At 49.9% G+C, this 22,876-nt stretch overlaps 2 protein-coding genes across 4 annotated transcripts in view; both read left to right on the forward strand.

The window, feature by feature from the left end:
• RAB3B (RAB3B, member RAS oncogene family) overlaps nt 1–9,891 on the forward strand; it is an 87,354-nt gene extending 77,463 nt beyond the window's left edge. For all 3 annotated transcript variants that reach the window (XM_054165113.1, XM_054165114.1, XM_054165112.1), the window contains exons 4-5: nt 5,439–5,563; nt 9,401–9,891. In XM_054165113.1, the coding sequence (XP_054021088.1) occupies nt 5,439–5,563; nt 9,401–9,588 (313 nt within the window). In that variant the 3' untranslated portion in view covers nt 9,589–9,891. The remainder of the gene's footprint in view (nt 1–5,438; nt 5,564–9,400) is intronic.
• A 4,288-nt stretch (nt 9,892–14,179) lies between these two features.
• The window catches only part of NRDC (nardilysin convertase), a 41,398-nt gene continuing 32,701 nt past the window's right edge, over nt 14,180–22,876 (forward strand). The window contains exons 1-4 of the mRNA XM_054165118.1: nt 14,180–14,539; nt 19,944–20,229; nt 20,419–20,500; nt 22,719–22,872. Of these exons, the coding sequence (XP_054021093.1) occupies nt 14,214–14,539; nt 19,944–20,229; nt 20,419–20,500; nt 22,719–22,872 (848 nt within the window). The 5' untranslated portion in view covers nt 14,180–14,213. The remainder of the gene's footprint in view (nt 14,540–19,943; nt 20,230–20,418; nt 20,501–22,718; nt 22,873–22,876) is intronic.

The raw sequence follows: 22,876 nt of genomic DNA on the forward strand, positions 1-22,876 counted from the left end.
TCCTTTTCTGGACACATTCCAGTATCTCAACATCTTTCTTAAACTGAGGAGCCCAGAACTGGACACAGGACTCAAGGTGTGGCCTAACCAGTGCTGACTACAGGGCAGAATGACCTCCCTGCTCCTGCTGGCCCCACTCTTCCTGATCCAGGCCAGGATGCCATTGGCCTTCTTGGCCACCTGGGCACACTGCTGGCTCCTGTTCAGCTGCTGTCAACCAGTACCCCCAGGTCCCTTTCTGCCTGGGTGCTCTCCAGCCATTGTGTCCCCAGCCTCTAGCACTGCATAGGGTTGTCTCTGCCAGTCGGCTCTGTAATTCTTTCCTTGGGTGATCTTTTTACTGCACCCTTCTTACAGATGGATGTTCTAAAAACAGGCTTGTGTCCCTCCAGAAAGACTTCTCTTAACCCCAGTAAGGGCTCTTTCTCTTGGCCATGGCTGCTGGCTGCATTCAGACAAGCTTTCAGGGTAGCTTATGAATGTTAGGTACAGCCTTTCCTTCCTTCATGTGAATCACCCTGATTGATGGCAATCATCTTAAAGCAGCTGAGAAAGAGTAAGATACAGAATTAGAATGCATTTGGGAATATCCTGGACATGTTCTCTTGTTCCTTCACTGGGAAAGGTACAGAAGATTGTATGAGATGCCTTAAGAGAGCAAGCCTGAGTAATTTTTCCTTGCTGCAGTGTGGCAAGAGTGCAGTCAGGTTCTCTTAGAAGAAAAAGCATCAATTGGTAAAAGCAAAGTTGGATTTTACTGGATATTTGAAAGTAACTGATTCTTTTGTTTGAAGAAGCAGCTGTGTTTCCTGCAGGGTAAGTGAAAGGGTTAAATGAGCTTCCACAGCTTTCAGCTCAGTGTCTAGGTTTGGGTTTTGGTTTTTTTTTGACAGGCTCCTGTGACAGTTAATATTTGACATTGGCTTGGCAGTTCTGCAGGTAGATAAATCAGTGGTTCATACCTCATTGGACACAAAGCTGAGACTAGAATCTGCTCAGCATTTGATAACTGTAAAGTAAAAAGAAAATAACATGGCAACTCTGCTTTGGCCAGTCTGGGTAATTTCATAGAAGGGAAGAAGAAATAGGTTAAATTTAACATAGATTTAAGAGACAGCTGGGTTCACAAATCATCAGCTTCCTTTATCTCTCAGACTGGTCTCCAAATTAGGCTGCTGACACATCCATGTAACGGTGAACCCGAGACTGTTTTCCTTCCAAGCGTGAGACACAAACCCATCCTTATTGTTAATTTGGGGAGCTGAGCTCAAATAAAGCACAGCATTGTTGTTGTGGCTCAGAGGTCTGCTTTTCTGAGTCTGTGTGCTGGACTGCTGAGAGCTGTTGAGACACCTCCATTTCTGCACAAGCCTGTTCATTTATGTAACTACCTGCCTTTCCAGAAGCATCAGTGTCTTGCCTTTTCTCCTTTTTTCTTTCCCCCCCTCCCCCATCCTGTGAGGCTCAGGGCTTCTTTTAGCCATTCTTCTTCATAAGGTTGGTGGGTTGGTGGGTTTTTATTCAATTCCTGATCTAAGTGTTAGTGTTTGTGAGAGAGAATTTTCTCTAACTTGTGTGAAATCACAGAATTGTTAGGGCTGAAAGGGACCTCAAGGATCATCTCAAGGAGGTCTGTTGGGACAGGTTGGACTTGATGATCCTTGGGGTCTCTTCCAACCTTAGTTATACTGTGATACTGTGCTCTAGTTCCAACCCCCCTGCCATGGGCAGGGACACCTCACTTTATCAGGTTGCTCACAGCCACATCCAGCCTGGCCTTAAAACCCTCCAGGGATGAGGCTTCCACCACCTCCCTGGGCAACCTGTGCCAGTGTCTCACCACCCTCATGGGGAAGAGCTTCGTCCTAACATCCAATCTGAATCTCCCCACTTCTAGTTTTGCTCCATTTCTCCCCAGTCCTATTACTATCTGATTCCTCCCCAGCTTCCTTGTAGCTCCCTTCAGATACTGGAAGGCCACAATAAGGTCTCCTCAGAGTCTTGTCCTCTCCAGACTGAATAACCCCAACTCTCAGTCTGCCCTCACAGGAGAGGAGCTCCAGCCCTCTGATCATCCTCATGGCCCTTCTCTGGACATGTTCCAGCATGTCCATATCCTTCTTGAGAAGGATGGGTTTCTGTGGGCAGATCCTTCATCATGCTCATTTCATCTTTCTCATTTGTTAAGTAATTCTGTTTAAACAGCTAAGATTTGGCAGTGTGTCCCTGCATGACCCTTCAGGGGCTGAAATTAGTCCTGAGAGAGGCCTGGTAGGTTAGAAGGAAAGCCTGGTTAAAGGGTGTTTGAAATTGAAGCTGGAAAGGCTTTGTTTCTCTCTATTGTTTATGGAGGGAGCCAAGGGAGATTGAGCCTTCCTGGGTTTTGGTCCGTTTCTGGGATGACTTTGAGAAACCCAAAGGACCACATAAACTCCTTGAGACTCTATGAGCTCTCACAGGGCTTGCACTCCGAAGGGATCAAGTGGAGGAGCCAAAGCTGGGACTGGAGGAGTGCCTGTCCAGGAGGACACTGAGATGAGTCAAAAGGCTCACTGCATGCACAAAGTCCATGGTTGTTTATGTGTGTTGCCGTGTGGGTCGGGGCTTATGCCGTGGGCTTCATTTCGCTGTCTGTTTTCCAGAGCAATCCAAACAAACTGCTGCTTAAAGGCAAGCGACACAGCAAAGTGACTCCTTTGTCACAGAGAGCTGTGGAGTAATGTGACTGGCTGCTTTCCCTGGAAAAAGCAAGCAGGCTACTCCCACTAACTAAGAATTTTCTTCATTAGATCAGAGCTGGAGGCTGCTGTTCATTCAAAAGAGAAGGACCCAAGTGCTTGTGAAGGGAGCTCAAGCAGATGAAACAGAAGTGAAAATCTGAGGGCTGTCTTGGCTCTCCTGGGAAATGGCAGATTTGTCTGGAACTGCAGTGTCCTGTGTGGAAGGGTGGTGAGTAGGGACAAAGTGTGGGAGGATGAGTTAGGGACTGGAGGAGGAATGGAGTAGTTAGGGAATGTGTTGCTTCTGGCAGAGCAGCCTAATTACCTTTGGGAAGGAGGGAGCCTTAGAAGATAGAACTGGGTTGGTGAAGGTAAAATAGATTGGGCCTGTCTGAAAAAAATTGATGAAAATTAATGCTGCCAAGTTAATACTGTTCTGCTGCTGGCTCTGGGACACCTCACCAAGGGTGATGGGAAAGTACAGGCTGGACAGGTGGGCAGAATCCAACAGCATGAGATTGAACACATCCAAGTGCTGGGTTCAGCACACTGACCACAACAACCCCATGCAGTGCTACAGGCTGGGGTCAGAGTGGCTGGAGAGCGGCCAGGCAGAGAGGGACCTGGGGGTGCTGGTTGATGGTAGGCTGAACATGAGCCTGCAGTGTGCCCAGGCAGCCAAGAGGGCCAATGGCATCCTGGCCTACATCAGGAACAGTGTGGCCAGCAGGAGCAGGGAGGTCATTGTGCCCCTGTACACTGCACTGGTTAGGCCACACCTTGAGTACTGTGTCCAGTTCTGGGCCCCTCAGTTTAGGAAGGAGGTTGACTTGCTGGAGCGTGTCCAGAAAAGGGCAACAAAGCTGATGAGGGGTTTGGAACACAGCCCTGTGAGGAGAGGCTGAAGGAGCTGGGGCTGCTTAGCCTGGAGAAGAGGAGACTCAGGGGTGACCTTACTGCTCTCTACAACTACCTTAAGGGAGGTTGTAGTCAGGCAGAGGTTGGTCTCTTCTCCCAGGCAACCAGCACCAGAACAAGAGGACACAGTCTCAGGCTGTGCCAGGGGAGGTTTAGGCTGGAGGTTAGGAAGAAGTTCTACACAGAGGGAGTGATTGCCCATTGGAATGGGCTGCCTGAGGAGGTGGTGGAGTCACCATCACTGGAGGTGTTCAGGAGGAGACTTGATAGGGTGCTTGGTGCCATGGGTTAGTTGTTTAGGTGGTGTTGGATTGGTTGATGGGTTGGATGCGATGATCTTGAAAGTCTCTTCCAACCTGGTTTATTCTATTCTATTCTCATCTGATACTGGCTCCTCAGCATAAACAGGAAAAAAAACATAATCTATGGTTTTGTCAAAGAAAAAATAGAAAGAGGCTAAATGTAAAGTCAGGCTCCTGAGATCCACAGGTAGCTCCATTGCAGTTCCATCCAGCACATGAGCCACAGAAGGCTTTAGAGACTGCAAGTTCATCCCAGTTCTCTTGCTTAAGCCTTCCTGTACTTGATCCCTCTGTCACTGGAGTTAGCATTTGTCTGAGGCACGCCGTCTGTCCTCGCAGCTGCTGCTTCCTGCTTCAGGTATCTCTTAATCTGGCTGGGTTCAAATATTAGCTCACAGAGCCTTACCTTCATCCCACATCTTCTCAATCTGGTGAATTTCTCCTTCTCTCCAGCAATTGTTTCCACATTTCTATGCAGTTTTCAATCTCTGTGAACCCCTTTTCCTGTTCCAGGAAAAGATGACTTGATGCTTCCATCTGCTTGACTCTCAAAACACAGGGATTTTTTTGTGGTGTTACTGAAACAGCACAGCAAATGTGCTGCAGCAAATGAGCATCTCTTTTGTTTGCTCTGAATTGTTGTTGTGCTGTGGTTTACAAGAAGTTGTAAACCTAGCATGATGTGTGTATCTCTTGTATGGCGTTCTCTGCAGGGACAATATCCTTAAGAGGTGTGATTGGTTATTGGGCAGACAGCAGTTGAAGGAGAATAAGCCTGAGAAAAATGCTTTTCTGTCCTTAGACTTCAAAAATTACTCATTTTTTTTGTCCAGGTCTCATCATCTTTAGAACACTTGCAAAGCCTTAACAGAAAAGCTTAATTGTAACACAGAGTTAAGGAGTAGTAAACTAGAGCAGTGCTATACATCCCAGTCTGCATTCTTGCTTTGTGTGTCAGCCTGGTCAGAGACCAAGGAGAGGAGACACCGAGGGAGCTAGGGCTCTTTAGCTTGGACAGGAGGAGACTGAGGGGTGACCTCCTTCATGTTTGTAAAGGGTAAGTGCCAAGAGGCTGGAGCCAGGCTCTGCTGGGTGATGCCCAATGACAGCACAAGGGGCAAGGGTGGAAGCTGAGGCAGAGGAAGTTCCATGGAAACAGGAGGAAAACTTTTTCCCTGTGAGGGTGACAGAAGACTGGAACAGGCTGCCCAGGGGGGTTGTGGAGTCTCCCTCTCTGGAGATATTCAAAACCTGCCTGGATGTGTTCCTGTGTGACCTGCCCTGGGTGATGCTGCTCTGGCAGGGGGGTTGGACTGGATGATCTTTAGAGGTCCCTTCCAGCCCCTAACATTCTGTGGTTCTGTAATTTGTCTGCAGGCCATCACACTCTTTAGAGATGCTGATGCTGTTACCAGTGGTGCTTGTTTTCACAAGTGATACATGATTGTGTTGTGCCATGGCTGATGGAAGCTAATAATCATTTTCTGACCTGCTGTAGGGCCACACAAATCAAGACTTACTCCTGGGACAATGCCCAAGTGATCCTGGTTGGAAACAAATGTGACATGGAGGATGAAAGGATTGTTCCTGTGGAGAAAGGGAAACATCTGGCAGATCAGTTAGGTACATGCCAAAGCTTTTCTTTCTACTCTTTCTCTTGTGTTTCTTTATACCATGTTCCTTTTAATTTGTACCACAAGAAGTCCTGCAAGCAGTAATACCTAAATCATGGGATCACAAGTAAGAAGCATGACATATTCTAGGTCCATATTTTACTTGCTTTGTGATGAATGCTACCTTATGGTCTGCAAAACCAGTTACAGGCTCCCTGTTTGCTTTTGAAATATGAATGTGAAGAAACTCAGTTCCTGGCTTACAAACCTGTTGTGAATACCTGTGCCCTCAGATGCTGCTGTAACAAGAATGACCCTGTCAGTAGTTGAAAATGTGTCCAGAACCATGTAAATGTAAAAAGTGAGTTTTACTAGAACTCCCATTCCTGTTTGGACTTCTAATGTTTTGGGGGTTTTCCTCCCCTCAAAATTCATCTGTTTGCCTAAATGCAAACTTGGTATCTAGAATCTGAATCCTTTCTGTATGGGACCTTCAAAGCACACAGAGTTTCCATAGCAACTGACTCCTTCAGTAGGGAACTGTTCTGCTGAAGAATCCCCAGCCCTGCCCCAGACCTGTTCTGTATGTGCCCCGCTCACCCTGGAGAAACATGCCCCATTGCAAAGCAGAGCAAAAGGCAGCTGTGCCTGTGGAAAGTGCTGTCTCAGTCTTCCTCTTCTGTGGCCTCCCAAAACACTACCTGCTCATTTTAAAAAGGGCAAAAAACATAGCTAGTTTTTATCGCTCAGCTTCATATCCTTCTTGTAACAGGGGCTCCAGGGCTGGACACAGTGCTCCAGGTGGGGTCTCACCAGAGTGGAGTAGAGGGGGAGCATCACCTCCCTCGCCCTGCCGGCCACACTTTTCTTGATGCAGCCCAGGATCTGGTTGGCTCACTGGGCTGCAAGTGCACACTGGTGGCTCATGTTGAGCTTCTCATCCCCCAGCACCCCCAAGTCCTTTTCTTCAGGGCTGCTCTCAAGCCAGACCCTGCCCAGCCTGTATGGATTGTCCCAACCCAGATGCAGGACCTTGCACTTGGTTTTGTTGAACCTCATTAGACTGGCTTGGGCTCACCTCTCCAGCCTGTCAAGGTCCCTCTGGGTGGCATCCCTTCCCTCCAGCATGTCTGAAATGACTTTGTGTGTGAGGTGGTTGAAATGTCTTTCATTGACTATTGACTGCCCAAAGTGCTAGCTTTTAACATAATGATCACAGGAAGGTTGTCTTTCAGCATGTTTGACCAAGCTGGTATAGTAACATTAACATCACTGAAATAATTTCCTAATCAGACCAAGAAATTGTTATTGGCCTGAACACAAACTAAATCAAACCAGATTCGGCCACAGCAGAGGCTGAGCCAGTGTTGGACTGAGAAATACCACCAGGATGATTCAGGGAGTGGAACATCTTCTGTACAAAGAGAGACACGGAGCTGAGGGCTCTTTAGTTTAGAGGAGACTGAGAAGTGACCTCATTCCTGTTTATGAAGATGTGCAGGGTGAGTCGTGAGAGGATGGAGCCAGGCTCTGCTGGCTGATGCCCAATGACAAGGGGCAATGGTGGAAGTTGAGGCATAGGAAGTTCCATGTAAATATGAGGACAAATGTTTTCCCTGTGAGGGTGACAGAAGACTGGAACAGGCTGCCCAGGGAGGTTGTGGAGTCTCCTGCTCTGGAGATATTCAAAACTCCCTGGATGTGTTCCTGTGTGACCTGGTGTAGGTGACCCTGCTCTGGCAGGGGGGTTGGACTGGATGAGCTTTCGAGGTCCCTTCCAGCCCCTGAAATTCTGTGATTCACAGAATTTATTGTGCATTCTGCATGCATTCCTAGTCACCACCAAAGAGCAAATGGGGCAGACAGGACCCTTGTCAGATGCAGGGCAGCCGTCCTTACTTAGTACTGCAGTGAACATCTCCAGTACCACTACACCTACTGCTCCATGATTTTTAGAGTGCTGGGTTGGGCTGGCTACCTGCTTGTCATCTTGCACATCACCCTTGGGGACTCAGTCCACCAGCAGTGACAGACAGACACATCAGGTAAGATGACTTCTCTTTCTTTGTGGCAGAATCAAAGCAAACTGATGCAATGCAGAATGCACCCCCCAAAAAAACCTCAAACCAAACCAAACAAAAGAAACACAACAGAATGAAGCTCACTGCAAAATGAACTCTCTGTGGTGCTGGAGCTCTTGCTGTTGGCAATATAATAACCTGGCAGAACAGAAGCAACAGCCATTGTAAGTGATGGTTGGCCTTTGAGGTCCCTGGGGTTAGAAAGATAAAAGAAATGCTTCACACTTGAGTGCCTTCCTGCTGGCTGAGGCAGGGTTCAGGCTCGTCTGTCAGCAGGTTGGGTCTCCTGTAGCACAGGGTGTCACTGGAGGCAGCAGGAAGAGCTGTCTCTGCCACCCCCACCTTGGCACAACTCCAGCCTTGATGGTTCTGGAGTTTTTTAATCAGAAAGGGTTGGTGTTGGAGACTATTTACTCATCAGTGCAGCCAAGAGCTGGTGAGTGGACACTAGTAGGAGGCACTCAACATAATTTGTAATTCAGCAGTGCTGAATAGCCCTTGTTAGGGTGCTCTGGTCATGACATGAGCTGTACAAGTATTAATTACCCTGAAGAGCTTTCTGTCTAATCAGATAAGGAATGAGAAAAACAGGGCCAAAATTATGGAGTGTTTTGCTCACGAGGGCAGAAGTTAGTTAGCAGAAGAAATACAACCATATTCATGCTTCTCTTTCTGGTCTCCTTCTGCCAGGCTGCTGTAGTGGTTCAGACTAAGCCTGGAGCTGTCATGCAGGTGTGCACAGAGCCCATCTGAACATTACCAGTTGATGACACTGGGAGAATTTGACTCCCTCATCCTGGGCTTGTCCAGGTCTGGATCCTTGTCAGATGTGTTTACTAGGGCTATGGTAGAGATCCATTTTTGCATTTGACTTTTACTGATGCTTGATAGATTTTAGAAGTATTTCTGCTCAGTTTTCTGAGCCTGTGGGAATCAGCTGAGCTGAGAATTCTCTGATGTCTTGTTCTCTTCAGGTGACTTCTGACAGTCATGGTCCTGTATTCAGCACTGGTTAGGCCACATTTTTGAGTACTGTGTCCAGTTCTGGGCCCCTCAATTCAAGAAAGATGTTGAGATGCTGGAATGTGTCCAGAGAAGGGCAACAAGGTTGGGGAGGGGTCTGGAGCCCAAACTCTGTGAGGAGAGGCTGAGGGAGCTGGGATTGTTTAGCCTGGAGAAGAGGAGGCTCGGGGGGACCTCATTGCCCTCTACAACTACCTGAAAGGTGGTTGCAGCCAGGAAGGGATTGGTCTCTTCTCCCAGGCAACCAGCACCAGAACAAGGGGACACAGTCTCAAGCTGCACCAGGGGAAGTTTAGGCTCGAGGTGAGGGGAAAGTTCTCATTGCTCTGTACAATTACCTGAAGGCAGGTTGTAGCCAGGTGGGGGTTGGTTTCTTCTCCCAGGAAACAGTGACAGAAGGAAAGGACACAGTCTCAAGCTGTGCAGGGGGAAGTTTAGGCTGGATATTAGGAAGCAATTCTTCACAGAAAGAGAGATTGGCCATTGGAATGAGCTGCCCAGGGAGGTGGTGGGGGCAGCGTCCCTGGAAGTGTTTAAAATAAGCCTGGATGAGGCACTTAGTGATTAGATAGGTTGATAGGTTGATTAGATAGGGTTGGGTGATGGGTTGGACTTGATGATCTCTGAAGTCTCTTCCAACCTGGTTGGTGCTGTGATTCTGTGGTCAGTATGTGACAAACCATGGCCATTGCTGTCAGCCTCTATTGATCTCTTTGGGGTCTTTTTCCGCTTCTTCCTCGCAGGTTTTGACTATTTTGAAGCTAGTGCCAAAGAAAACATCAACGTAAGGCAGGTGTTTGAGCGCCTGGTGGACATCATCTGCGAGAAGATGTCGGAGAGCATAGAGTCAGACCCTGGCAGGGGCACCTCTGGCAGGGGCATGCGGCTGACAGACAACCCCCCGCCGGCACAGCACAACTGCTCCTGCTAGAGACCTTGCTCCCCGGGGAAACAGCCTCCTGCTTCCGTCTCTCCGTTTGTGGTGATGCGTTGTCATGTAGCCCAAAAGGCAGAAGCCTCTGTTGTAGGAAACTGGTATCTTTGTGGAATGTGCTGGAGTGTTGATGTTCTGTATCTCCTCATCCAATCAACAAACCAACACCCCAAAAATCTGAATAAATATTGTGAGTGCACCTGGTGGTAATCTTACACTGAAGAAGAGTTCTGTATCTGGGCAGAGAGGAACCTAATGAGGTTCAGCAAGGATAAGGGCAGAGTCCTGCAGCTGGGAAGGAAGAATAAACTGCAGCAGGACAGGTTGGGAGGTGATCTGCTGGAGAGCAGCCCTGTGGAGAACGATCTGGGACTGCTGGTGCACAACATGTTCTGCATGAGACAGCAATGTGCCCTTGTGGCCAAGAAGGCCAATGGGATCCTGGGGTGCATTAAGAGGAGTGTGTCCAGCAGATCCAGGGAGGTTCTTCTCCCACTCTGTTCTATCCTAGTGAGACCTCACCTGGAATATTGCATCCAGTTCTGGGCTCTCCAGTTCAGAAGGGACAGGGATCTGCTGGAGAGAGTCCAATGGAGGGCTACAAGGATGATGAAGGGACTGGAGCACTGCCTGGTGAGGAGAGGCTGAGAGCCCTGGGGCTGTTTAGTCAGGAGAGGAGAAGACTGAGAGGGGATTTAATAAATGTTTATAAATATCTGAGGGCTGGGTGTCAAGAGGGAGGGGACAGGCTCTGCTCACTTGCACCCTGGGATAGGACAAGGGGCAGTGGACATGAACTACAGCACAGGAGGTTCTACCTCAGCATGAGGAGGAACTTCTTCACTGTGCTGCTCACAGAGCACTGGAACAGGCTGCCCAGAGAGGTTGTGGAGTCTCCTTTTCTGGAGATTTTCCAGCCCCATCTGGATGCATTCCTCTGTGACCTGTGCTGGATTCTGTGGTCCTGCTCTGGCAGGGGCATTGGACTCGATGATCCCTGGAGGTCCCTTCCAACTTCTAACAGCCTGTGATTCTGTGTGATCCTGTGACTGGTTTCAGGATGAAGGAGAGGAGGAACTGGCTACTGTGTGCTTAGTTGGAAGCAAAATCTGTAAGACTTGGAGAGCACTGCCTCAGAAAGATAAAAGTATCAGGAGCACTGAAATGTGAGTGCTGGCCACTGTTAGTGCCAGTATGAACAGATATTTTTTTTCCCCTCTGCATTTTGTGTTGATTTAGATTTTAGATGTTGTGCTGGGTGGTGTGGGGGGATTTTTTTCCTGGTTTTGGATTCAACCACAAAGTATGATTCGAAATAAAAGGAAGATTGATTACAGAAAGCCACCTGCCAAAAATGGTGAAGATGTCCTGCTGAGAGTTACTTTGTAGTAACTCTTTGGAGTAGTAACTCTTTGTAGTAACCCTCTTTGGAGGGAGGAAGAATTTTTAATGCCTGACATCTAATGTATTCTGATACTTCCCACAGCTCTAAAATGACAAATACCTTTCCATCTTTGTCCAGAACCCTGTGCACTGTCCCCAGGCAGAGCTGTGGGTAGAGGAGGGAACTACTTTGGTGAGTCTGTGACCTTGCCTACTACACTGTGTACCTTTGTGAGCGCACACTCTTTGCATCCCTGCTCCACGTGGTGGCTGCAAACTGTGCCTGCCGGTGTAAACCAGGTGGGAATGCAGAGTTTGCTGTGCCAAGGTGAAAATTCTGACAAGTTGTGTGGCTTTACCTTAGGACTGGGAGCTTCTCTGACTGAGGAGACTTTCTGGTGTCGGTATCTGCCCCCTGCACTGAGATTTGCTGGATCAGGACACTAGTGATCGCCTTTGTAACTTTGCTCTGTTGCTTCTGGCAGTGTAATAGTTCTAAGAGAACAGGCACAATATTCTGGAGGAAAATGCAACTCCACTGGTGTGGTTTGAGCTCCTTGTGCTAAAGGCTCTGTCTCTTTGTATGCTGCTTTCAGAAATCTTTCCTGTGACGTGTTTTGGGCATGTGTGATCCACTGCTGGAAGAGTGATTTGTGCAGTGCTAGGAATGTGGTTCCTGTATCTCTAAAGCTCTGAAAACTGCAAAATAAAGAGAAATGTAGCCACTGAGTGTGACCAGAGAGCTTGTGTGAGCTGCATTGCTAGCATCAGGCAGTGATGTGCTTCTACAAAGGTTTCTTTAATGCTTTTAAAACACGTCACCAAACTACATCAATATTTTTCAACAGGGAGACAATCCTCGATCCCAGCGACCAGGAATCACCCTGCAGATTTAAAACAGCATGAAGAGAAGGATTATTTGGCCAATAAACCTGCAGTGCATTGTTCTAAGTGTAACAGAAGCAGGTTTGAGGGCAGCAGAAAGAAAGCAAAGCTTTCCCAGTAGGGAGTAATGACTTTGAGTTGTGCAGATATAATGAAGTGCATCAGTGCAAATAATGATTTTTCAGCTCAGCAACCCAATGGTTGAAAGAAAATGGATTCAGCAGAAATGGAGTTTCTTTTATTTTCTTTCAAGCAGTCTCTTTTTAATTTTTTTTTTCCTAGCAAAGAAGATCTTTCCTTTTTCTACTCAGTATATCATTGCGTTTCATTGTGATCCAGTCAAGCCACAAGTATGTTCCAGACCCATCAAGCTAGGATGGCAGAATTGTTTTTTCACAGCACAAGCCAGCAAGTATAGTCTGAAGAGCTGGAGAAGATGGTTATGAATTAGACCTTGCCCTGCACTGCATGCATGCATAAATCCCTGCAGAGTTTATTTCAAATAAGAAATCAAATCCTGACACACAACTGATACATAAAATACGTATTGATGGAGAGATGTGTCTCACCAGCTTACATTTGCATCAAAATCTGTGAAAACACAGAGGAAACCTTTTGCCTTGAGTGACATGCAGCTTATTTTTCAGTGTCACCAGTGAGTCAATAAATAGTAATTGTTACTTGCGTGAACTCCTAATGGCAAAGTGCAAGACAGTAATTTGTCAGGGTGAGGGAAAGAAACTGGACGGACCTGAAATTCTCCATGAGGTCTTTTATAGAGCATTGCACTTGGCTGGCAGTGGCCTGGGAGTGGCAGTGCTCACGGAGCAGTATGGTTACAACATGAGTAAAGGGTACTGCAAAGTAACAGGGTGACTGCTCTTCGCAAGTTTCTCTGCGGCTTGCGTTAACACAGCACCGCCTGTAAGCCGTACCGGAGGCTCTGGGTTAGAGATGGGCCTTGGCTTCCATCTGGTGGACGAACAAAGCACTAAAGCATGAGGTGGCTGACCAGCCTGAATTCCCTTCCTAGCCAGCGTCAGTGTCACCCCTGTCCCTCAGACAGCCCCCTCTCATCCTTTAACTTTGCTTTCATCATCTTTTATTATTTTTTTTTTTGCAGACGACATGGACTTACACACACGCAATAGCTGAACAGCACTGGTGTTAAGGGAACAGTGCAAAAAAGGATGTGACAAATGCAGTGGCAAGCGCCCTAACAGCTCTCCTGGCATTACACGAAGGATCTTGGTATCGGGTGTCAGCTTCAAAGACATTTAAGCCAAGAGGAATAACGGTGCTCCTATTGCCAGGGTTTGAAATCACTGCATCAGCACTGCAGCTTCATCACGGGGAGCTGGGCAATGCTTTTTCAAGCATGTGGCCAAGGCTCGGCCACGACAGAGCAGACAGGTGGTTGTCACATGTACAAACTCTCGGCCATCACGGCTACCGTTAGGGGAAGAAAGATTCCAATCAGTAATCAGCAGCAGGCACGCACTGGATGTCTCCAAAGGCGGCGGTACTGGTGGCGAGCTGCGCGTAGCTCCCTTACGCGCGGGAAAAAGCCAGCTGGGAACAGTTGTGCGGAGAGCTCCGATTCGGTGTGCGCTCCATAGTGCTTGGCTGTGCCAACGACCGCCGAGGGAGGCCGATGACTACGAGCCCCCTTCTTCTTGACAAGTTTTGGTCTTGAGTTCAGCGCTTTTGGCTCTACCCAACCAGGGGACTTAGCCGGTCTGGGCAGCTGGGGTGGCAGACAGACCCCGGCCGTACACCGGCTCGTCCGCCGGAGCGAGAGGCGCACCCCTCAGCTGCGCCTCCTCCACTGCCGCCGCACCCTACGCTGACAGGCGTGCGCGAGCGGATTGGTCCTGTCACGAGTGAGCGACAGCTATTTGGACCAATAGTCGAAGGCAATGAGAGGAGAAGGCTGGCCCCCTCGGCCCGGCAGTTGGACTATTACAACGTAAGAGCAAGGGGACATTAATACCGGAGTGGTAGGACACAGAGAGGAGTTCCCGGGCTCGGGCTCTGCTCTTCCGGGCTTTCCTTTCTGCCATTGAGTTCTCTGTTCTCCCGGCCTGACTGATGCAAGGAGCTGCCTTTCTCTCCACCTATATCCCCATCTGCGGGTTCCTCCACCCCGACCATGCCGCCAGCCTTCTCTCCGCCAATCAGAGCCATTTCCCGACCAAGTGAGGGCCTGGGATTGGTCGCTTTTCTCCACCTGGCGCGGCGGCGGGCGCTGACTGGTGCGGGCCTGTAGCCGTCGTTATCGTCACAGTTACTTCCTCGTGCGGCGGAAGCTGACCGGCTGGCGGCGGGGCGAGGGCGGCCGCCGCCGCCGGCGCATGCGTAGTGTGGCGGCCGCCTTCGCACGGAGCGTCCGAGCGGTGCGGGCGGCGGCCCGCGGCCTGGCGGTGCGCGGCCAGCTGCTGCGTGCCGTTGCCCACCCACGGTGGTGCGGTGCAACCGCCGTCATGCCCGGTAGGAACAAGGCGACGTCCAGCTACAGCCGCCCGGAGCTGGCGGTGGGGCAGCAGGCCGGAGAGGGCAGTCGCGACGCCAGAGGCCGCTCGCCTCATGGAGAAGAGGAGGACCGCGGGGACGTCGGTCCCGGCACCAATCTCGGCGACCCTGATATCGTCAAGTCTCCTAGTGACCCTAAGCAGTACAGGTGAGGGCTGGCGGCGCCGAGACTCGTTCTAGAGGCACGGGAAGGCTTACGGCGGGGGGGAACACGACAACATGACACAGCCCCCGGCCGCTCTCTGGGGTAGGCTGGGGCGGCCTCTCCCCGCCTGCCCACGGGGAACCGGACCCGGCCGGCGGGAGGGGCTGGGTCGGGAGCGTGCGGGGCTGGGTGCCAGCCTGCCCCGTGTCCCCAGCACTCTGGCAGCGCTGTAACCTCAGGTGCTTGAAGCCGGGCTCCTTGATCACAGGGTCACAGGCTCTTCTCACTTGCTCCCTGTGATAGGACAAGGAGCAGTGGATGTAAGCTGCAGCACAGGAGCTTCCACCTCAACACAAGGGGGAACTTCCTTACTGTATGGGTCCCAGAGCACTGGAACAGGCCATGTGGTTTGTGTACGGTGATGGGGCTAGGCTTGCACAGAAAGGAAAAATCATGACTTATTTAAAGGCTGTGTTGAGGCAGTACGTGTTCAGGGCACAGCAGTACTGAATCGTTCGTTTGCAGCCTTGATCTCTGAGTGTTAAGCTGAAGTGCAAAATGCACTTGAAGTATTGTAGCGGAGATGCCGACTTTGAAAAAGTCTGTTGATCTGCCTGGTTTAGATGAGCTGCCAGTTTGTAATAAATATGCCTGTGGCTTGAGACAAAAATTACTTTTGTGCTGCCATTTTGCTTGTGTTTTCATTTTATGTTTCTAAGTAATACCCCCTAGAACTGCTGAAATGATCACCTTCACCTTTCCTGCGGGTGGCCTCTGTGGCCCTCCCACAGCGAGGGACTCAGCTGAGGACTCGAGTGGAGGCTGAGCTGTTCAGTCATTCTTGAAGGAATGCTCTTGTAACTTCTTTTTGCTGGGTAGGAGATTATTCTGCCCTTGTTAGAGATGTGGGTTTTCTTAATCTTTATTCTCGTGATGTCTGATCTCTGCAGCCAGTTGAGAATCTGCCTAAGCCTGGAACTGAATTTTGGGTTTGCAGTGACACTGTCTGACAGTGGAATTCCCTGCTGGCTGTGTGAAGAAGACCGTGCTCATTGGCTTAGGGAGAAACTTGCTCCCTCCTTTCTTGCCCTACTTCCTTGCTACTTCCTCTGGATCTCTGCCTGCCTCTCTGTGGCATTCTTACTCATCCCCTGCTTTGCAGGAGGCTTGTCTTTCTGCACATTCCGGAGTTGCAGATGCTGTCAGCTTAGGAAACTTCTGCTTTTGCTCTCTGAAGCAGCACAGTGATGAAGCTTGGGAAAATCCACTGAAGACTGCCACTGGCTCTCTGTCTGTTTGGAGGCTCAGGAGCCTCCGCTGAAGACTACCACTGGCTCTCTGTCTGTTTGGAGGCTCAGGAGCCTCCACTGAAGACTACCACTGGCTCTCTGTCTGTTTGGAGGCTCAGGAGCCTTCTCTGCATGTAGAGAATGGGAGAGTACATTTGCTTATAGTGTAAGACAAACTTACACCAAAATCTTCCCCAACCCCTGCTGCATGTTCTTAATAGGTGGAGGTCAGAGCTGTATCTTTCCAGGCTGATTTCTGTGTGGGGAAGTGAGCCTTGCACAGGGCAGATTGTGTCTGCATTGTAACGATGATGAGGTGGTAGCATTAGCTTTAAGAAGGAGAATCCCTGTGTCCACAACTATCCACCAGGCCTCCTAAGTGAAGGTGATGGTGGGTGATTGGAAGATGCACCTAGCACTTCCCTCTTTATGCATGCAGCCCAGTCACAGCAAGCTTCATGTGTCCATCTGGTGACATGAATCTTAATGCAAAAGTTGTGAAGGTGATGGTGGGTGATTGGAAGATGCACCTAGCACTTCCCTCTTCATGCATGCAGCCCAGTCACAGCAAGCTTCATGTGTCCATCTGGTGACATGAATCTTAATGCAAAAGTTGTATTCTCTTCTCAGATATAGTGAGCATAAATCAAAAGAGTCCTGACAGGGATTGCAGAGCCTGTCTTCAAAAGTGAATTTGTTGGGATAAAAATGATTGTCACAATGCAAGTTGGCTTTGCTCATTAGAGCTGTGAGTGGGTACTTACCTTTACCAAAAGGTGTGCTCTGTTTGAATTGCTCCATATAGGGAATTCCATGGGCTTGCCCTGCCTGCTTTGGGTAGCTTGGAAAATTAAAGTATTTCAGTGCAGACTGTGCATCAGTGTGTGTTTCAGTATTTACTGAACTGCTAAAAATCCATCACAGGACAGAACTGTGGAGTGGTCCAGGAAGGGACCTCCAAAGGCCATCCAGTCTGACCCGCCCTGCAGTCAGCAGGGACATCCCCAACTAGATCAGGTTGCCCAGGGCCTTGTCGAGCCTCACCTTGAATATCTCCAGGGCAGGGGCCTCAATCACCTCCCTGGGCAACCTGCTGCAGTGTTCCACCACCCTCATACTAAAGAACTTGTTCCTCAGGTCCAATCTAAATCTGCTCTGCTCTAGCTTGAGGCCATTGCCTCCTGTCTTGTCAGTGCAGGCCTTCCTGTAGACCCCCTTCAGGTACTGGCAGGCTGCTATTAGGTCTCCCTGGAGCCTCCTCTTCTCCAGGCTGAACACCCCCAGCTCCCTCAGCCTGTCCTCGTAGCAGAGGTGTTCCAACCCCTTGATCATTTTTGTGGCTCTCCTCTGGTCCTGCTCCTTCCTGTCTTGAGTGCTCCAGACCTGTACACAGTACTCCAGGTGAGGTCTCACCAGAGAAGAGCAAAGTGGCAGAATCACCTCTCTGGCTCTGCCGGCAAGGCATCTTTTGATGCGTTCTTGTGTCATCATTGATCCAACAAAACCCTTGGTGCTAGGCAATCCTGTTTAAACTTGTCCAAGATGTTTAAACAGTACCTTAAAAATGTGAATTCTGCATTTCAGTTTTCTTTGTATCAGTGCTTCTGCAGCTCTGCAGAAGAGCAGCTGGGCTGGGCTTGCTTTTTGGTCTGTGTTTTGCACACTAGCTGATGCTCCTGTATTGCTTACACTTGTCCTTTTCCACTGGGCTGAAACATGGAAAAAGGAAAGAGCACCCATGCCAGTTGCTGCCTCTGCTCAGTATGACCTAAACTGTTCTAGATTCTGCTGAAGTGCAATCTGATAGCTTCCAGCAGTGGTTTGCTTCAATTGTTGCCTTGCTGCCATGTGTTTTCTGTCCCAGTGTGTAACACCCATGACACTGGAGATGAGTAATGTAAAATTAGTGTCATCTGCTGCATTTATGGAGTGACTTGGAAAGGATCAACAGGAGCTCCAGGATAATAGAATCACAGAAAACATCCAGTTGGAAGAGACCTCCCAAGCTCATCTAGTCCAATCTTTGACCCAGTTTAGGGTCAATCCTAAACCATGTCCCACACACTGCTTCAACACCCCCAGGGATAGTGACTCCAGCACTGTCCTGGGCAGACCATTCCAATGTCTGAGAACCCTCTCTGGGAAGAAAGATTTGCTAGCATCCAGCCTGAACCTCCCCTGACACAGCTTGGAACCATTTTCTCTGGTCCTGTTGCTTGCCACCACAGAGGAGGGGCTGCCCCCTCCTCACTCCACCTCCCTTCAGGGAGTTGTAGAGAGCAATGAGGTCCCACCTCAGCCTCCTCTTCTCCAGCCTGAACATCCCCAGCTCCATCAGCCCCTCCTTGTAGCCCAGGTGCTCCAGGCCCTTTTCTGGACACACTCTGTCCCCTCAATATCCTTCCTGTAGTGAGTGGCACAGAACTGAACACAACACTCAAGGTGTGGCCTCACCAATGCTGAGCACAGGGGGATGATCCCCTCCCTCTTCCTGCTGGCCTCCCTCTTTCTAACCCAAGCCAGGATGCCATTGGCTTTCTTGGCCACCTGGGCACTGCTGGCTCATATTTAATTGACTGTCAGCCAGAACCCCCAGGGCCCTCTCTGAGTCACAGCTTTCCAAGCACACATCCCCAAGTCTGTAGCTTACCATGGGGTTGTTGTGACCCAGGTGCAGGACCTGGCACTTGACCTTGTTAAACTTCATACAGTTAGCCTTGGCCCATTGGTCTAACCTGTCCAGGCCCCACTGCAAAGCTTCCCTACCCTGCTCTGCTACAGACTTGCTTTGTAATCCTGATTTTTCTGGGGGTGTGGGATGTGAGCATGGGCTTGGTTTATGCTAGCATCTTTGGGGTTTTTGCTGGATCAGATACAACCTGTCCACATCACACTGGTTCTTTGGTTGGGTCAAGCATTTTCTGGATCTAGCATTCCTTCCTTTCCACAGCTGGTGTGCTAGCCAGCGTGAGCTCCAGGAGAGGAGCTCTGGCTAGCTGGACAAACTGTGACTGTCTAGTCCTGATCTGATGTGGGTCTGATGCTGCAGAGAGATCTTGCATTAAGGGACTGGAGCACTGCCTGGTGAGGAGAGGCTGAGAGCCCTGGGGCTGTTTAGACTGGGGAAGAGAAGACTGAGAGGGGCTCTAATAAATGTTTATCAGTATCTGAGCGCTGGGTGTCAAGGAGGGGACAGCCTCTGCTCACTTGTACCCTGTCATAGGACAAGCAGTAATGGATATACACTACAGCACAGGAGGTTCCACCTCAACACTGAGGGTCCCAGAGCACTGGAACAGACCCCTCAGAGGGGTTGTGGAGTCTCCTTCTCTGGAGAGTTTCAAGACCCGTCTGGATGTGCTCCTGTGCGGCCTGAGCTAGATTCTGTGTTCCTGCTCTGGCAGGGGGGTGGGACTCAATCTCCAGAGGTCCTTTCCAACCTCTGACATCCTGTGATCCTTACAGTGCAGAGCATTGGTGCCTGCACTCCTCAGCCTGAAAAGTTGTAGACTGGTGCTGAACAGGAGGCTTGTGGGTCTTTTTTACCCCTGTGTGCACACAGATCCCTAGGAACCTGTATGTGTGAATGTACACACAGACACAAGCCCATCCTGCTGCTTGGTAGCACCCCAACCAACCCACTGGGACTTATTTTATGAAGCCTGCAGTGGAGATCTCTCCTTTCTGACACATGCCTGCAGTGTCTGTGGGCCTCATTTAATGGGAAGCATTGATAAAATCAAATACAGTGCAGTCTCTGGGCCCTATTTGGAGGCAAAGACTAAGATCTTAATTGTGTCACATCCTGATGTTTCCCAGAGCCTGACAAGCGTAACAGGCTGTGGAAGTTTGGGTTTGCATGTTCAGAGGACATGAGTCTTTTTCTCTGGGGGTGTTAGTAGCTTGAAGATTTCACAGAGAGAGAAATTAAAGCCCAAATCAACCTCCCTGACCTTGTGGGGAGAAGGGCTTCTGCTGTTACCTCAAAGTGCATCTTTCTTATGCATGTAGCTGTTGAGTAGCAGAAGAACTGTTGGAGAAAGTGCAGGAACTCGATCAATCCTGGCAATTGAGGCTGGGGAAATGAGCACAGTCTCTGCCAATGATCCTTCTTTCAGGTACATCAAGCTGCAGAATGGCTTATCTGCACTTCTGATTTCGGATTTGAATTACTTGGATCTTGCCCCAGCGGCTTTGTCTGAGGGGGAGGAAGACTCTGATGGGTCTGAAGAAGAAAGCAATGAAGGTGAGGACTCTGGATCCGAGACTGAAGATGATAGAGAAGGCTTTGGTGATGAGGACTGTGATGAGGAGGATGAGGACAAGGATGGAGATTTCAGTGATGACAGTGAATTAGAAGAGTTAGCTGAAGAAGCAAGAAAGAGAGGCTCTACAGAAAAGCAGGTGAGTGCTTAAAGCTGTAGGGTGAAAAGACAGGTGGGGAACTTTCTTGTTGTTTGAAAGCTTGTGACTGGGCCTTCAAACTAGAGTTTTGTCTTGTGCATGTCCTGACTGATTTATCTCCTGCTTCTGTCATTTGCCTGAAGTGTTTCTTGAAGCATTTTTTTTCTGAGTGTGTTTTATTTTCTCTAGTCTGCAGCAGCCCTTGCCATTGGTGTTGGCAGCTTCTCTGATCCTGAAGACCTGCCTGGATTAGCACACTTCCTGGAACATAGTATGTGTTTGCTCCTCCTTTATCTGCTCCAGCTTCAGTGCAAAATAACTGCTGTCTAGCTCTGAATTTCTGTAGTCTTTTAGTATGGTGTCAGCTGCCCTATCATCTGTTTCCATTAGTTAAAGAAATGTATACTGATTTGTAAGAAACTCTTACTGTGGGAGAAGGTGCCCCATACTCCCTGTCAGGCTGTGTCTTCAGGTGCTCTTTGCTGTTCAGAAGGTGCCCCATACTCCCTGTCAGGCTGTGTCTTCAGGTGCTCTTTGCTGTTCAGAAGGTGCCCCATACTCCCTGTCAGGCTGTGTCTTCAGGTGCTCTTTGCTGTTCAGAAGGTGCCCCACACTCCCTGTCAGGCTGTGTCTTCAGGTGCTCTTTGCTGTTCAGAAGGTGCCCCACACTCCCTGTCAGGCTGTGTCCTCAGGTGCTCTTTGCTGTTCAGAAGGTGCCCCACACTCCCTGTCAGGCTGTGTCTTCAGGTGCTCTTTGCTGTTCAGAAGGTGCCCCACACTCCCTGTCAGGCTGTGTCTTCAGGTGCTCTTTGCTGTTCAGAAGGTGCCCCACACTCCCTGTCAGGCTGTGTCCTCAGGTGCTCTTTGCTGTTCAGAAGGTGCCCCACACTCCCTGTCAGGCTGTGTCCTCAGGTGTGCTTTGCTGTTCAGAAGGTGCCCCACACTCCCTGTCAGGCTGTGTCCTCAGGTGCTCTTTGCTGTTCAGAAGGTGCCCCATACTCCCTGTCAGGCTGTGTCTTCAGGTGCTCTTTGCTGTTCAGGTGCCCCACACTCCCTGTCAGGCTGTGTCCTCAGGTGCTCTTTGCTGTTCAGAAGGTGCCCCATACTCCCTGTCAGGCTGTGTCCTCAGGTGCTCTTTGCTGTTCAGAAGGTGCCTGTCAGGCTGTGTCTTCAGGTGCTCTTTGCTGTTCAGAAGGTGCCCCACACTCCCTGTCAGGCTGTGTCCTCAGGTGCTCTTTGCTGTTTAGAAGGTGCCCCACACTCCCTGTCAGGCTGTGTCCTCAGGTGCTCTTTGCTGTTCAGAAGGTGCCCCACACTCCCTGTCAGGCTGTGTCTTCAGGTGCTCTTTGCTGTTCAGAAGGTGCCCCACACTCCCTGTCAGGCTGTGTCTTCAGGTGCTCTTTGCTGTTCAGAAGGTGCCCCACACTCCCTGTCAGGCTGTGTCCTCAGGTGCTCTTTGCTGTTCAGAAGGTGCCCCACACTCCCTGTCAGGCTGTGTCCTCAGGTGCTCTTTGCTGTTCAGAAGGTGCCCCACACTCCCTGTCAGGCTGTGTCTTCAGGTGTGCTTTGCTGTTCAGAAGGTGCCCCACACTCCCTGTCAGGCTGTGTCTTCAGGTGCTCTTTGCTGTTCAGAAGGTGCCCCACACTCCCTGTCAGGCTGTGTCTTCAGGTGCTCTTTGCTGTTCAGAAGGTGCCCCATACTCCCTGTCAGGCTGTGTCCTCAGGTGTGCTTTGCTGTTTTCAGCAAGACTTGGACAGACTTTGAGCTGGGCAGAGAGGAACCTAATGAGGTTCATCAAGGCTAAGTGCAGAGTCCTGCACCTGGGAAGGAAGAATAAACTGCAGCAGTACAGGTTAGGAGGTGATCTGCTGGAGAGCAGCCCTGTGGAGAAGGACCTGGGAGTCCTGGTGGACAGCAAGTTCTGCATAGGACAGCAATGTGCCCTTGTGGCCAAGGCAGCCAATGGGACCCTGGGGTGCATTAAGAGGAGTGTGGGGATGCAGGGGGGTTCTCCTCCCGCTCTGTTCTGCCCTAGTGAGACCCCACCTGGAAGAAGAGAAGGTGCCTCTCACTCCCTGTCAGGTTGTGTCCTCAGGTACACGTTACTGCTCTTTGTGCAATGTGCACGTTACCAGTGGCTTTATGAACGAGGCTGGTGCTGCACACCTTTGTCCCTAGCAAAGAAAAGCAGGGCCAGGACCCCCATGAAATTTCTGTCTAGACCTCTCTAAAATACAAGTCTTGACTTAGGGAAGCCAAACATGCCTAGAAAGGCACTGCTGTTTGCAGTCTCTTTAAGCCCCCTGCTGAAGGCAGGTCACAGCAGTCGCACACAGTCTATTGCTGGTCAGTAGTTAACCTCTGCGTGTGAGCTGTGAGTCAATTGTAGGTAGCACTGTGCTGAGGAAGGATAGCTGTAGCTGCCAGTTGGGACAGCAAATTAATGTCACTTTGGTAACCTTGCTGATTTTCTTTCCCTCCCCCCCAGTGGTTTTTATGGGCAGCTTGAAGTACCCAGATGAGAATGGGTTTGACGTGTTCCTGAAGAAGCATGGGGGCAGTGACAACGCTTCGACCGACTGCGAGCGCACCGTCTTCCAGTTTGATGTGCAGAGGAAGTACTTCAAAGAAGCACTGGATAGGTAA

This window comes from Dryobates pubescens, chromosome 11, assembly GCF_014839835.1.
Source record: "Dryobates pubescens isolate bDryPub1 chromosome 11, bDryPub1.pri, whole genome shotgun sequence".
Lineage (NCBI taxonomy): Eukaryota > Metazoa > Chordata > Aves > Piciformes > Picidae > Dryobates > Dryobates pubescens.